The 12,681-nt window shown below is 33.0% G+C and overlaps 1 protein-coding gene across 2 annotated transcripts; it reads left to right on the top strand.

Moving 5' to 3' along the window:
• Positions 1–2,510: 2,510 nt before the first annotated feature.
• LOC131954331 (WD repeat-containing protein 46) lies at positions 2,511–12,660 on the top strand. Of its 2 annotated transcripts, XM_059317932.1 has the most exons (14): positions 2,511–2,625; positions 6,947–7,024; positions 7,145–7,213; positions 7,647–7,759; positions 7,878–8,018; positions 8,189–8,293; positions 9,069–9,219; positions 9,376–9,511; positions 9,937–10,036; positions 10,433–10,592; positions 10,942–11,095; positions 11,462–11,556; positions 11,690–11,782; positions 12,361–12,660. In XM_059317932.1, the coding sequence occupies exons 1-14, from the start codon at positions 2,593–2,595 to the stop codon at positions 12,589–12,591; spliced, it is 1,659 nt and encodes a 552-aa protein (XP_059173915.1). In that variant the 5' UTR covers positions 2,511–2,592; the 3' UTR covers positions 12,592–12,660. The 2 variants fall into 2 exon arrangements, with proteins under 2 accessions (XP_059173915.1, XP_059173914.1); XM_059317931.1 differs by lacking the exons at positions 2,511–2,625; positions 6,947–7,024 and having other exon boundaries at positions 7,149–7,213; positions 9,376–9,515; positions 9,941–10,036; positions 12,361–12,659.
• The last annotated feature ends 21 nt before the right edge of the window (positions 12,661–12,681 follow it).

Here is a 12,681-nt window from a genome sequence, read left to right as displayed (position 1 = left end):
AAGGTAAGATGTTAGGATGTTAAGTGTTAGGATGCTTGCTTTTTTATTTTTTATTTTGGTACCTTTGTATAAGGATATGCTCTACGTAGTAAAATATGTCCAAATTTTGTGGCGACCGCCATAGATGGGTGTAACAAGTTTAATATCGAATTTTATTCTTGGAAATATATAGTTCAAATTGTACCCACTGTATCCTGTCGTTAGATGACATTTTTAAAAATATCACTCGTGACCCCTCCCCCACCCCTCATTGAATAATTGATTTTTGATTCCATTTAGAAAGTGAGAATCTAAAATAATACATGTAGATCTAGGTCTATCTCCTCCCCCCACCCCCCGCCCATATATAATTGATTTTTTTTCTAATTTAGAAAGCGAGAATCTAAAATAATACATGTAGGTCTATCAATATATTGGTAAAGTAACGTTAATGGATTTCAAGTATAAATAGGCCACTCAAAATACGAATCACATTATATCTGATAGTTCGGCTTCGTTATGAATGCGGGTCATTTGAGTTTATGGTAGCGAGCTAAATATTAAGTGTAGTTATAAAAACACAACCAAAAATAATTACATAAAGAAAAATGATTACGTTGGCAGGGGGTGAGAAAATAAAAAGTTCGGAGATCGATAACCTTTCGATAAAAGCTAACAGCGCATGTGTGTTTAGTGCGCTGTACTGCGGGGACGAAATCAACCTTTAGGCGTGTTTTGGGGTTGGGAATTCGTAGATGTAGCTTTGGGGCAGACATTTACGATAGGAGGTATAGGTTTAATAAGGGAATTTGCAGATTATAGGCCTACATAACCTATAAATGTGGTAGTTTATCTTTTTTAAATAAAAAAAATATGGTGTTATTGTTATATGCCGTGGTGTCACTAGATCAACAACACATGGGTGTCACCTACCCTCCGCTAAAGACTACATCATAAACCTTTCTGAAACTATAGTCAATTAGGTGTCACACATCCCGGATGGTGTCACTGTATGCCTCAAGATGTAGGCTTATAAGTTTAATACGCTCTTAAACTTACAGGGGCTTTCTCATTAAAATTAGCTATGTTTCAAATCGGTGTATCCATTGGATGTTGTCACCAGAGGCGTAGCTAGGGAAGGAGAAGGTGGGGCGCCGACACTAGGGGACGCCAAACGGGGTTAAAACTTATTCTAAGTCTAAGCAGTATATTTCCGAAATATTCACAAAGTTAGGAAAATGAACTGTTACTTGGCTTTACATACTTATTTGACTGTTTTCTGCATTAGTTGTGTGGCACAAATATAAAAACTGCTAAGGGGCGATCAGAATCTGATAGTTGATAGTTCGCCAAGGGCGCCGGAATAAGTCGCTACACATCTAGGTGTCACCTGGTGCGGTTTGTACAGTTTCCCGACCCCCGCCTTGTGATTGGCGTAGAGGTGATAGGCTGTATAGACTAGCGCTGTTATAAACCTATTTCTAATTCTGATTAATAAGCTGACCATTAAAAATAAGACAACGAATACAAGGCTCTAACTTTATTGTACAAGTAGGCAAGGTTGTAAAAGATAAGTAGGCCTACAAGTAGAGCGACCAACGCTTTCACTATTATATTATTTTATATCTATAGCAAAGTTGTTTAATTTTACGCTATTTATTGAATGAAAATCAATGAAAAAAATTATTAAGTAATTAATATAACAAAATTTTTATAAATATTTATTTTAGTACATGGCTGCTTAAAAATAAGACAAAATAAACCGGGAGTGATCTCCCCTAAACTTTCTCGAATATTCTTATATAAAATAACAAGGGATGGGAACTCGGGCTATAGACATGATTTTTAATCCATTTTAAATACTTAAAGTTTTAAAAATAGAATAAAATCTCGTAGACAAATTAATTGCACACCAAGTGAACGCCAAATAAAAAAGCGCATAATAGTGCGCAATATTATTAGTACTTTTAAAATTTACATTAGTTTTTTGAGAAATCGGAGGTAGCGTAAAGTACTACTTCCAGTCAACGGAAATTACTCAAAATTTAACAGAAGGTAGAGAATTAGATCTTTTACTTACATGTGAAATTTCATTTATCTATCTGAAATAGTACTCAAGTTATAGGCTTTTGAAAAATTCAAAGTAGGAAAAGTACCACTTCCGGTTATCGGAAATCGCTCAAAAGTTGATACGGATCTACGATTTTGATAAAATACTTATATATGAAATTTCATCAACCTAGCTGTAACGGTACTCAAGTTATCGTGTTTACACACGGACAGACAGACAGACAGACAGACACACAGACATACGGACAAGATTGCAAAATTATGTTTTTTTTTGTATCAGTGAGGTGTAAAACGTCGAGATTTGTAAAAATCTCGATTTTTTTTGCACGATTACAAGACTTTCTCTATACTTCGTATATACGAGAAAGTAAAAAAAAAAAATTACACTTCGCGCACGAAACAGGAACGAAAATGGGCTAGATTCTAGGCCTAAAAATTATTTTTAACTGCTCGACTGGTATATAACTAAAATAATCCCAAATGTCCACAAACACACATGTACTGTAATCTGAGTGATTATTTTATATTTAAGCATTTTATAGAATGGAAACCGAGGAGCTAAAGGGTGAACAAAAGGTAAATATTAGTGGGCCTAACATAATTATCCATACAGAAATTAAAACAGTATTACTAGATCTACTAACTTGTACTAGATTTCTACTTGGTGCTCGGGGGTGTTGGGAAATTGTCAACTCAACTTGTGTGTGTGGCCTAGGCTTACCCGCTGCTGCTTAGTTCAATGATCAATCAAGTTCAATGGCAATAGTTTTAGTTTACAATGAGGGGGGGGGGTTAGAGATTAATCCCTGTAAGTGTATTGTAGTAGTGGCCTAGTGGGTGCTTGAAATTAGGATACCTGGACTCCTAATCTAATCATTCTAACTAATCACTAGGGACTTGGATGACGTAGATTTTGAGGCACTAAAAACGAGAGTTTTCTGCCCATACCGAGTTTCGTCGATTTAGCCGTGCGGTCGCGGGTGATGATCGAAAAAAATTTTTTTATTAAAAATCGCCGATGCTACTAATAATTTGATGACTGATTCTGAAAAACAAATGGATTTCATATGTTACGGTATTTTTGTTTTGTGATTTTGTTGAAGGTGAAAATGGATTTTTGGAGCCAAACTTTGGCTACGTAAAACTCTTTGTACCATAAAAACTTACTAACAAGGAAGGCCATTAAAAAGCCCTCCGACCATAATCACCATTTTTCTTTATGTGTGTAAATTTTCATAATGTTAATCGATAGCAAAGTATTTTTTTATAAATAGTTTAGAAAGTATAGCCTTAAGCCATTTTACGACTACCGGGAAAGACAGAGGTTGAAACCGGAAGTGTACTTGTGTTGTTAATGACGCCATTGCTCTCAATTGAATTGATTTGTAAATCCAGCAACATCCACACGAATCTGACTTTAAAATCATTTTAAACTATAGAATTATATTTTATGTTGATAAAACTATGATTTTTTGTTGACTTTGTGCGCATATTTTCTATTTAGATTCATTTTTTTTGTAATTTTGAGTTAGATCTAAAAATAGATTTCTGCGAAATTTTTCAAGTTGAATTATTGTTTCATTTTAATTGTATGGCCTAGATATAGATCTATATTGTTCTTGAATGAGTTCTATATTTTATATTAGCTATCACTATAGTATCTTGTGTACTTTCCACATTTTTCTTAAATTTTAAAGCTTGATATAGGCCTAGATCTAGAATCTAATATAAAATTCCATTTGCCTATCATTTGGTCTATAAATTTTCTTATAATAAGATATAGGCCAATAGGGTAATTCTATATTAAACATTTAGCCTTTTGATTGCTTTTCAAGCGAATTTTTATTACCAATATTACTAATATTCAAACATTTTAGGAGTCCTATATTTTCTTTATAGCTCTAGGACTTTGTTCGTTTTAGATTTATTACTAAATTACTACAATCCTTGTACAATGTTCTGTCTTCATCTGTAGGCCTATTTGAAGTACATATGATACTATTGTATTTTTGCTGTAGTATACATCTCAGTTGCTTTTTTACTAGTCTTGGCCCTAGATAAAATGTACCAGTTCACAAGGGGATAGAGAATCAAAAGATGTGGATCTACTCATAAGCAACTTCAATGAAGGAGAAATAGGTCCACTTAAGAATGGATGTTGCTGGTTTTTATTACAGTTCTAAAAGCTATCAGCCAGAGGAGACACAGCTTCAGTAGATGTTTAATCAGATTTCATTTTTAAATCATTGATGGTGTTATTTTTTAAAGTAAAAAAAGTGATACAAGCTAACAGACTTACATGTTATCCACACAGCATGAGATGTCACTTAAATATATGACAGATGTTTCTTAATTATAAAACTTACCTTTAACATTAAATGGTGATCATTACTCCACCAATAAAAAAAATCATTTCAATTATTAAATTATTTGTTCAACAATAATTGTAAATTAAATTATATCAATTCTATGATAACATACACATAACAGGGATGAAATATCATGCATATTGACAACATTTAGATACAATTTTAGTAATCTAAAATCAGTTTAGCATTGTACTTCTTTCTTGCAAAAAAGTAGTTGCGCAGAACAAAAATGACTTTTTAAATTTGACCAACATTGTAACAAAACCACATAAGCTAAGTGAAATATTTTTACTTTGTGTGTATGTATACAATGTTGGCACCAATTAGGCCAATTTTCATTAAGATATTCCATATAATAAAAATTTGGCAACAGATTATGTGTTGCCTATAGCAGAATTTATTGTTTAAAATTAAGGGGGGTATATGAGTTTAAACCCCTTTTTCATTAAATAAAATATTTTTAAAATCAAATTTGAACAAAGGAAATATCAAAGTATATAATAACCTTCATGTTTACAATATTTCTTGCATATAAGCAAAGTAATCTAAAATCAGCTCAACATTGTACTTCTTTCTTGCAAAAAAAGTAGTTGCGCAGAATAAAAATGACTTTTTTATTTTGTCCAACATTGTAATAAAACCACATAAGCTAAGTAAAATATTTTGACTTTCTGTTAATGTATACAGTGTTGGCACTATTCAGGCCAATTTTCAGTAAGATATTCCATATAATAAAAATTTGGCAACAGATTGTGTGTAGCCTATCAAAGACGCTTATTCAAAAATTTTAGGGGGGTGACCCTCTTTGTTAACATTATTTTTTATGATCATTCTCATCCAATTCAATTATTTTTATCTTACTCTTTTACTGATATCATAAGCTTGATCTTAGTGAATTTTCATTAAAAAATACCTGCTATTTAAAAAGTTACAGAGATTTTAGTTCGCATCCAAAAAAGTAGGGAAGCAAAAAATTGAGAAAACCCCATAGTAAAAAAAACCGAAAATTAAATACATTAAAAATTCATAACTTCGTAACCGTTTGAGCTAAAATTAAAATAAAAGTATCTTTGTTCTTGTCTAAATGAGCTCTATAAACTGGTGCTACTACATTTTTTATTTTTTTAAAAATGAAATTTCATCCAAGTCCCTACTAATCACTAATGCAAGGAAAGATGCAAAAAAAAAAAACAAAAAAAAAAACAACAACGTAAAGAAAAAGACTAGGCCTTTACTATACAGTAGTCTGTAGTATATACTATATAAGTAGGCCTATATAGATCCAGGCCTATTATTGCCATTATGTAGTAATTCGGTAATTGTGATAGCAATTTTGAAAAAAAGACATTTAATCTGGTAATTTTGTTGAATAACTGTATTGTTTTTATGTACACAAAAAACCTGTGTTTTAAAATCAAAGAGATTAGAGAATGCAAATTACTAGGCCCTACAATTAAAACAAACTCTTTAAAAATTGCGAAAAACTGTCTCGCAGCTTACCAGTGGTTCTGCAAATATATCAATTCTACCATGCCATTTTGATTTTCACATCTTGCATGGTACCAACACCTGCGAGCCTAAGTTGAGAACTAGCTAGCTGTTAATTTAAAATATTTTAAAAACATTTTAATTAAATTTAGGAATGAAGTTGTAGTAGTAATGAGTTATTTCAGATTTAAAATTAAGCATATACCTAAGCCTATATTTTTTAATTTAACAGTTTTCATTGTGAAGAATATTAATATCCATAATATGGATAAAAGTGGTAATACAGGTGTCTGGTACTACTGGTAGATCTGATACAGACCAATGAAAAAGCATTTTGGTTTTATAGGAAATTATCTGCACATGGGCGATTTTTATATTTTGGTTTCTTTTGGTTTGTCTTGTCCATTTATTTTTAGTCTAAATATGTTTTTATACTCAATATAATAACAATTTTTATATAGCCCCTGGTTTATCAAGTTTAATTGATAATATTTTTCTTACCCTAGCCTAATTTTCTAAGAATGGATATGATTATGTGGGTACAGCTTAGCTCATTCTTCTATCATCTTTTCCTATTTTTGCCTCAAGACACATGAAGTAGAGCTCATGTGTTTCAATAATCACAGCATATGAGGGATAGTGTTATCAGCACTATGCCCAGGCACCTTTGTTTCCCAAATATGAGTCAGGTACCCATCAGAGCTGGTTGAACTCAGGAATCCAAACTTGAGACTTTTGGGTTAGTGTTCGTGAGCCCTACAATTCAAGTCCTCTGTCCCAGTACTGCTAGGAAATCCTTTCAAGTTGAAAATGTTAAGACTCTTCACTTACATAACTGTTCTATCTTGTCTTGTGTTTTAAATATATATGAAGCAATGCTTAACTCCTAGGATAAGGTTTGTCACAGCAAACCCCAAACACTTCATCATCCCTAAAAATATGTTTAATACTGTAATGTGAATGATTAATAGAAAAATAATAACTTCTTACTCTAAAAATGTGACAGATGATCATAAGCGCTATTCTTTTAAAATTTGCAGATGAAAATTAGGTACTTTGTCCCTAAAGATCCAGACAGTAAAGGAGGAGGCAAATTTAGCTTCATGAGAAGGAGCAAGGCAAGTAGAGCTGCTATATTTTTTAGTGGAAATACTTTTTTAAAAATTATTGCTTAGTGAAGTTTTTATTTTTAACTTATTTTTACAGCTGTTAGAGCATGAGATTATTTTTGCTTTCAGGATGTTATTAAAGAAAAGCCTGTCCCAGAGCAGCAGTTAAAGAAATGGCGCCGGGGTGAAAGTGCAAAGGTAACAATCAACTTTAGAGATGTTGCCCTTACCTGAGTGTGTTTTAATTTTGTTTTTCTTTTCAATTCATCATCAGAACATAATTGTGTGTTATTGAGTAAAATCATATTTCAATTAAAGTTTTAAACTACTTTTGTACTACACACCAAACATTTTATTTACATGTCACATAGCATATAAACATCAGTAAGATAAATTGCATTTTATTGTGTGAATTTTAATTTAAAGTCATATTTTATTAAGTTAAAGTAATTACAAGAAATGAAAACAAGATATTTATTCCAAAAGATTTGTTTAATTAAAAAGTGGTTTACAGTATTTTCAGGCAGTTAGCTTTTTGTCTATCAGTCTTTGAGCATTAGGCTTTTTATCTTATACCTGATTTCAAAATTCCTTAATTGTTCATTAAATATTTAAATTACCATTTCCAAAGGGATTTGCTAAGAAACAATTTCACACCCAAAAAATGAAAGAAAGAGAAGAAACTTTTGAAAAGGTTGCTGAAAAGTCTGCACGCACAGAGTTACTTCGCACTGAAGAGGTTGGGTAAGTGAAAAAAAAAAAATTACACACAATACTGAACAATTGTTTCTTGAAAATATGTTTACACTTTTTATCAAATATCTATTTTGCCTTCCTTATTTATTTTGTTTGTATTTAATAGCTATCTGGAAGGAGAAAGTACACACCAGATTTCACAAAATGAAATTAAAGCCCAAGCAGATGAGGCCACACAGCAAAAAATATTTGATTTACATCTTAACCAATTTGGACCTTATAGAATGGATTACTTGCGGAATGGCAGGTACTGTTTTTTTTTTAATACGCTGTCGCAAGTAGATGCTACTAAAATATTTCCTCAAAAAAGACGTAATTCTTTTATTTCCTTGTGCTTGTGTGAGCTTGTATAAATCCACTAAGCAATCATAAAAAATTATTTTTATTAACCATTTCACTGCATGTATTCTGTTTTAGACATCTTTTGATTGGGGGAGCCAAGGGTCATGTGGCAGCATTTGATTGGCAGACAAAAAGCCTTCACTGCGAGATGAATGTAATGGAAACAGTAACTGATGTGAAGTAAGTAAGCTTTGCCATCACTTTGTATTAGGCAGATCAAATTCACCCAGAATTATATTAATTATTAGGATGTGTAAAATAAAGTCATCTATCAATGACTTATTGAGGGTTCGGCGTGGTCGAGTCGGTAAAGCTCATGGTTGCTAAGCCGAAAAGTCTCGAGTTCGAACCCTCTGGCAGATGAGGCTCGTTAGCTGGGGACAGGCACTCTTCTAGGAGAGACAACTCCAAAATTAAACAACTGCTGCCTTGTAGTTTGTTCTTGGTTGGACAAAGGCTATGGAAGCAAAATCCAAAAAGAAAAGCAGGCTGAAATCGGAGTCAATGGCCTCAATGGCGCATAACCAGTTGACATGTACCGCTTAATTGTGTTGGAGGCGTGGTCGAGTCGGCAAAAAGCTCATGGTTGATAAATTCGAACAAAGTCTCGAGTTCAAACCCACTGGCAGATAAATCTCGATCCCCTTCAACACTAATAATTAAGAACGAAGAAGAAGAAGAAGAATGACTTATTGAATCAGTCAGATCCCCACATCTGCATATTTCTATAAGACATAGCAGTTTGCCTCATCAATCAAGTCTTTGTCTATGACTGCTGTTTTGTTGCATTAAACATGGAGTAAAAGAAAAGAACAACAACAGCTTAGTAGCAATATTAATATCAACTTAACCTTACGCTCCCCAAGGAGCTTAAAAAAATAAGAAGAAATAGCATTTATCACCTTCATATTTTTGTTTTCTTAGAATATTTTACTAAAAACTGCCATTTCTGTAGGTGGCTGCATCAAGAAACAATGTTTGCCGTTGCACAGAAAAAATGGGTGTATATATACGACAATCAGGGAATAGAGCTGCATTGTTTAAAACATTTAGACTCGACCCTTCGTCTAGAGTTTTTACCTTATCATTTTCTACTTGTTTCCTCTGTAAGTACACTAGCTTGATACATAGTCTAGAGATTTTTATGGCTAAGAGCATTGGAACATAAGATACTTATCCATTTAAGAATAGTTTCTGAGCTATTTTTATCTTGTTACTTAATTAAGCTTGTCTTTTTAATAATTTGTTATTAACTTTTGCAGGGTGCAAAAGGTTTTCTCTCATATTTAGATGTATCTGTAGGAAAAGAAGTAGTGGGTATTCATACTAAACAAGGAAGGTTAGATGTGCTAACTGTAAATCCACAAACAGCTATTGTTCATTTAGGACATCCTAATGGTAAGTATAGTACTTTAAATCTAAGGGACGGCATGGCCTAGCGTTAAAGAGCTAGACTGCTAACCTGAAAGTCTTGAGTTCAAATCAGTAGAGTGTCCCTGAGACCACCCAGCTCTGATGGGTACCTAACTCATGATAGGGAAAGCTGTGCATAGTGCTGACCACACTATCCTTTCGTATGCCGTGGTCTCTGAAACAGATGAACTCTACGTCATCTTCCCCCTACGTCTTGGGCACAAACTGGAAAAGATGAAGGTGAAATGTTTGGTGTGACTAAGCATTAACTTCTAATATACTATTAATTGTTAAGGGAAAGTTTCTATTAAGTATTAATATTTTAGAACTGTTTTTATAAAATGGAACTGTAATGTAATGTTTTTAAGAAAGATTTAGGTTTGACAATATCCTGTTTGCTTTTAATTTAGGTAGTGTGTCTTTGTGGACTCCAAACATGAAAGAGCCAGCAGCTAAAATACTTTGTCATGGCAGTGGTATTAGAGATGTAGCAATAGATGTCACAGGAAAGTAAGTAACAAGTTTATTAGAGGTGTAGTAGCTATAGTTGTCACAGGAAAGTAAGTAACAAGTTTATTAGAGGTGTAGTAGCTATAGATGTCGTAGGAAAGTAAGTAACAAGTTTATTAGAGGTGTAGTAGCTATAGATGTCGTAGGATAAGAAGTAACACCGTAGAATAAATAGGAAATATTATATATTTCTTGCAGTCTTTAAAATTAGTTTGAACAAACCTTTGTCTAACCCTATTTTTACTACTATCCAGAAATATATGTATCGCCAATCAATTGGTAGCAAAAAAAAAGTATTTGAATTTGTTTCTATCTAAATAGTGTTTCACCTTTTAACCAGATACAAATATGTAAGTCTTGCAAATGAATTTTTCTCACTCCCCCCCTCCCCTCCAGATACATGGCCACAACAGGGTTTGACAGACGTCTTAAAATCTTTGACCTGAGAACCTACAGAGAACTCAGTAGGTTCCAGTACAACAAGAGACAGTGCCCTGGCCTGTTGGACTTCAGCCAGAAAGGTCTTTTAGCTGTCAGCAGAGATAATGTAGTGGAGGTTTGTTCTTGTGTTTGTTTCTGTTCACAATATCTTGGTTTACCTAACTTTGTATTTATGTTCCATTTGAATTCCTATGGAGCTTAGGGCTAAGACGACACTTTGTCAGCAAACTTGATAAGTAGATATTTTCAAACTAATGTTAGCTAAATTTAACTATTTTAAAAGTATTTTTCCTTTGGGTATAAATTACTCAATAATTTTTTCATGAAGTAAGATAAATATAATGTAATAAAAAATTGTGTCTAGGTATAAAAAGAGCATAAGGCAAAAAATAGCTCTACAGTTTTACAATATTTGTCATGAAATAGACATACATAATGATTTGTTTTGATTATGAATTGTTTAGGTGTATAAAGATATGACATCTCAAGCTTATAGACCAGAAAAACCTTATCTGTACCATCGCTGTGATAAGCTAGTGGCAAATTTGATGTTCTGTCCCTTTGAAGATGTTTTAGGCATTGGACATGGATCTGGATTTTCTAGTATTGTAATCCCAGGTTGGTTTTGTTACAGTATAGTTGTATTTTAATAGGTGAGTGTGAATGATTGGCCACCACGTTTTGGAAAATGTATAGAGAATGGGGGATGGTGGAGATTTTTATAGGCATATTGATGGCTGGGACTTAAGGTCATTTCTCACTTACCCTCCCCCAATTTGAAGATTTGTTGGTACAATGCCAGCTGGGCCCCCACCCCACTCTGTAGAGTTATCTAACCTGCAATCATTTCTAAGTTCTTCCATATCTTGCCCCTAGGACTCACAACACATAAGGAGAACCTATAGCACTAGTAGACTCAGGGTTTTTGATTGGGTAAACTCATTCTTTAGTTCAGACGTTAAAAGATCTTTGATTTTTTTTTAGGTGCTGGTGAAGCCAATTATGATGCACTAGAGGCAAACCCTTTCCAGTCTAAAGCACAAAGAAAACAGACAGAAGTCAGAATGTTGTTAGACAAGGTCAGTTGTCCAAACTGTCAACACTTGTTATTAATCTATTGTCAACCACTTAAACTTTTTAACCATTTTTAATTTATTTTTCCTTTCAAATGTTACATTTGAATGTTCTTAACATTTTTACATGAATTAACAGGTGAAGCCTGAAATGATAACTTTGGACGGTCAGATTTGTAAAGTGGATTTACAGACAGCTAAAGAGTTGCAAGAGGAGCGAAATAAAACCAAGGTAGTGTATGATATAACTTTTATGAAAAATTATTTATATTATTATTAATTATTAATGTAACAATAATTATTATTTAACTAACATATCCATGGAAATTATAGTAACATTTCATCAAACGTGCATAATTAGGTTTCATATTCCAGATCTGAATTTTTTGTAATTTTTAAGTGGGAATTATTTGGGTTAATAAATATGTACCATGTAAGTTGAAGAGTTCTCTCCTGGTTGGGACTAGGCTAAGTGGTTTCTCTAGGGTGGGACAAGTCTAAGATAGCTCTCATGGATATTATTTGTTTATTTGTTCATGTTAGTTTTTATTTGGCTTACAGCCATGTTTACTATATCCATGTCTTGTGTGATATTTTATCTATGTTATGAGCACGTGGAATGTATTCATGTTTGTTTACTATTTTCATGTTCGTCTTTATAATTTACAATTTGATTTTCTTCTCTACCTGGAAGCTTTGCTCATTGCAGACTTGTTAGTTTCCACACCATCATAGCTACACTCCATCTTCTCAATCCATGTCTATTTATTTGTTTTAATCCTCATTTCTCGTTGAATAATTTTGTTCCAGTATTTAAAACCCAACAAGATTGACTTCACACCAAAAAACAAAATGAAAGGAGGAAGCAGTGGGGCCAAACTCGTACAGCGTAAAAAGGGCGTCCAAGAAGAGCATATAAGGTCAGCAGTTCGGGACATTGTGAGGACAAAACAAGTGGAAGGAAAACAAAAGGAGAGAAATAAAAGCAGGAAAGGTGTTCAGGGCTCTGCTCTTGATAGACTAAAGAAGAAAACAGCTTGAAAACAAATATTGTTGATAGTATTTCATTTATGACCAATTATAAATTTTATGTACTGAATATAATTGTTTTTATTGTTTTCTTTTTACTAG

The sequence above is a fragment of the Physella acuta genome, unplaced genomic scaffold, assembly GCF_028476545.2.
Source record: "Physella acuta isolate Inbredline_101_S28 unplaced genomic scaffold, ASM2847654v3 ptg000990l, whole genome shotgun sequence".
Classification (NCBI taxonomy): Eukaryota; Metazoa; Mollusca; class Gastropoda; family Physidae; genus Physella; species Physella acuta.
This window is presented reverse-complemented; position numbering and strand designations above follow the sequence as displayed.

What these genes read in the sequence shown, in the direction of transcription:
- LOC131954331 (XM_059317932.1), top strand. Translation starts at nt 2,593, where the DNA reads ATGGAAACCGAGGAGCTAAAGGGTGAACAAAAG. An exon ending in GATTACTTGCGGAATGGCAG is followed by an intron (nt 8,019 to 8,188) that starts GTACTGTTTTTT and finishes ATTCTGTTTTAG; the next exon opens with ACATCTTTTGATTGGGGGAG. An exon ending in GAAACAGTAACTGATGTGAA is followed by an intron (nt 8,294 to 9,068) that starts GTAAGTAAGCTT and finishes CCATTTCTGTAG; the next exon opens with GTGGCTGCATCAAGAAACAA.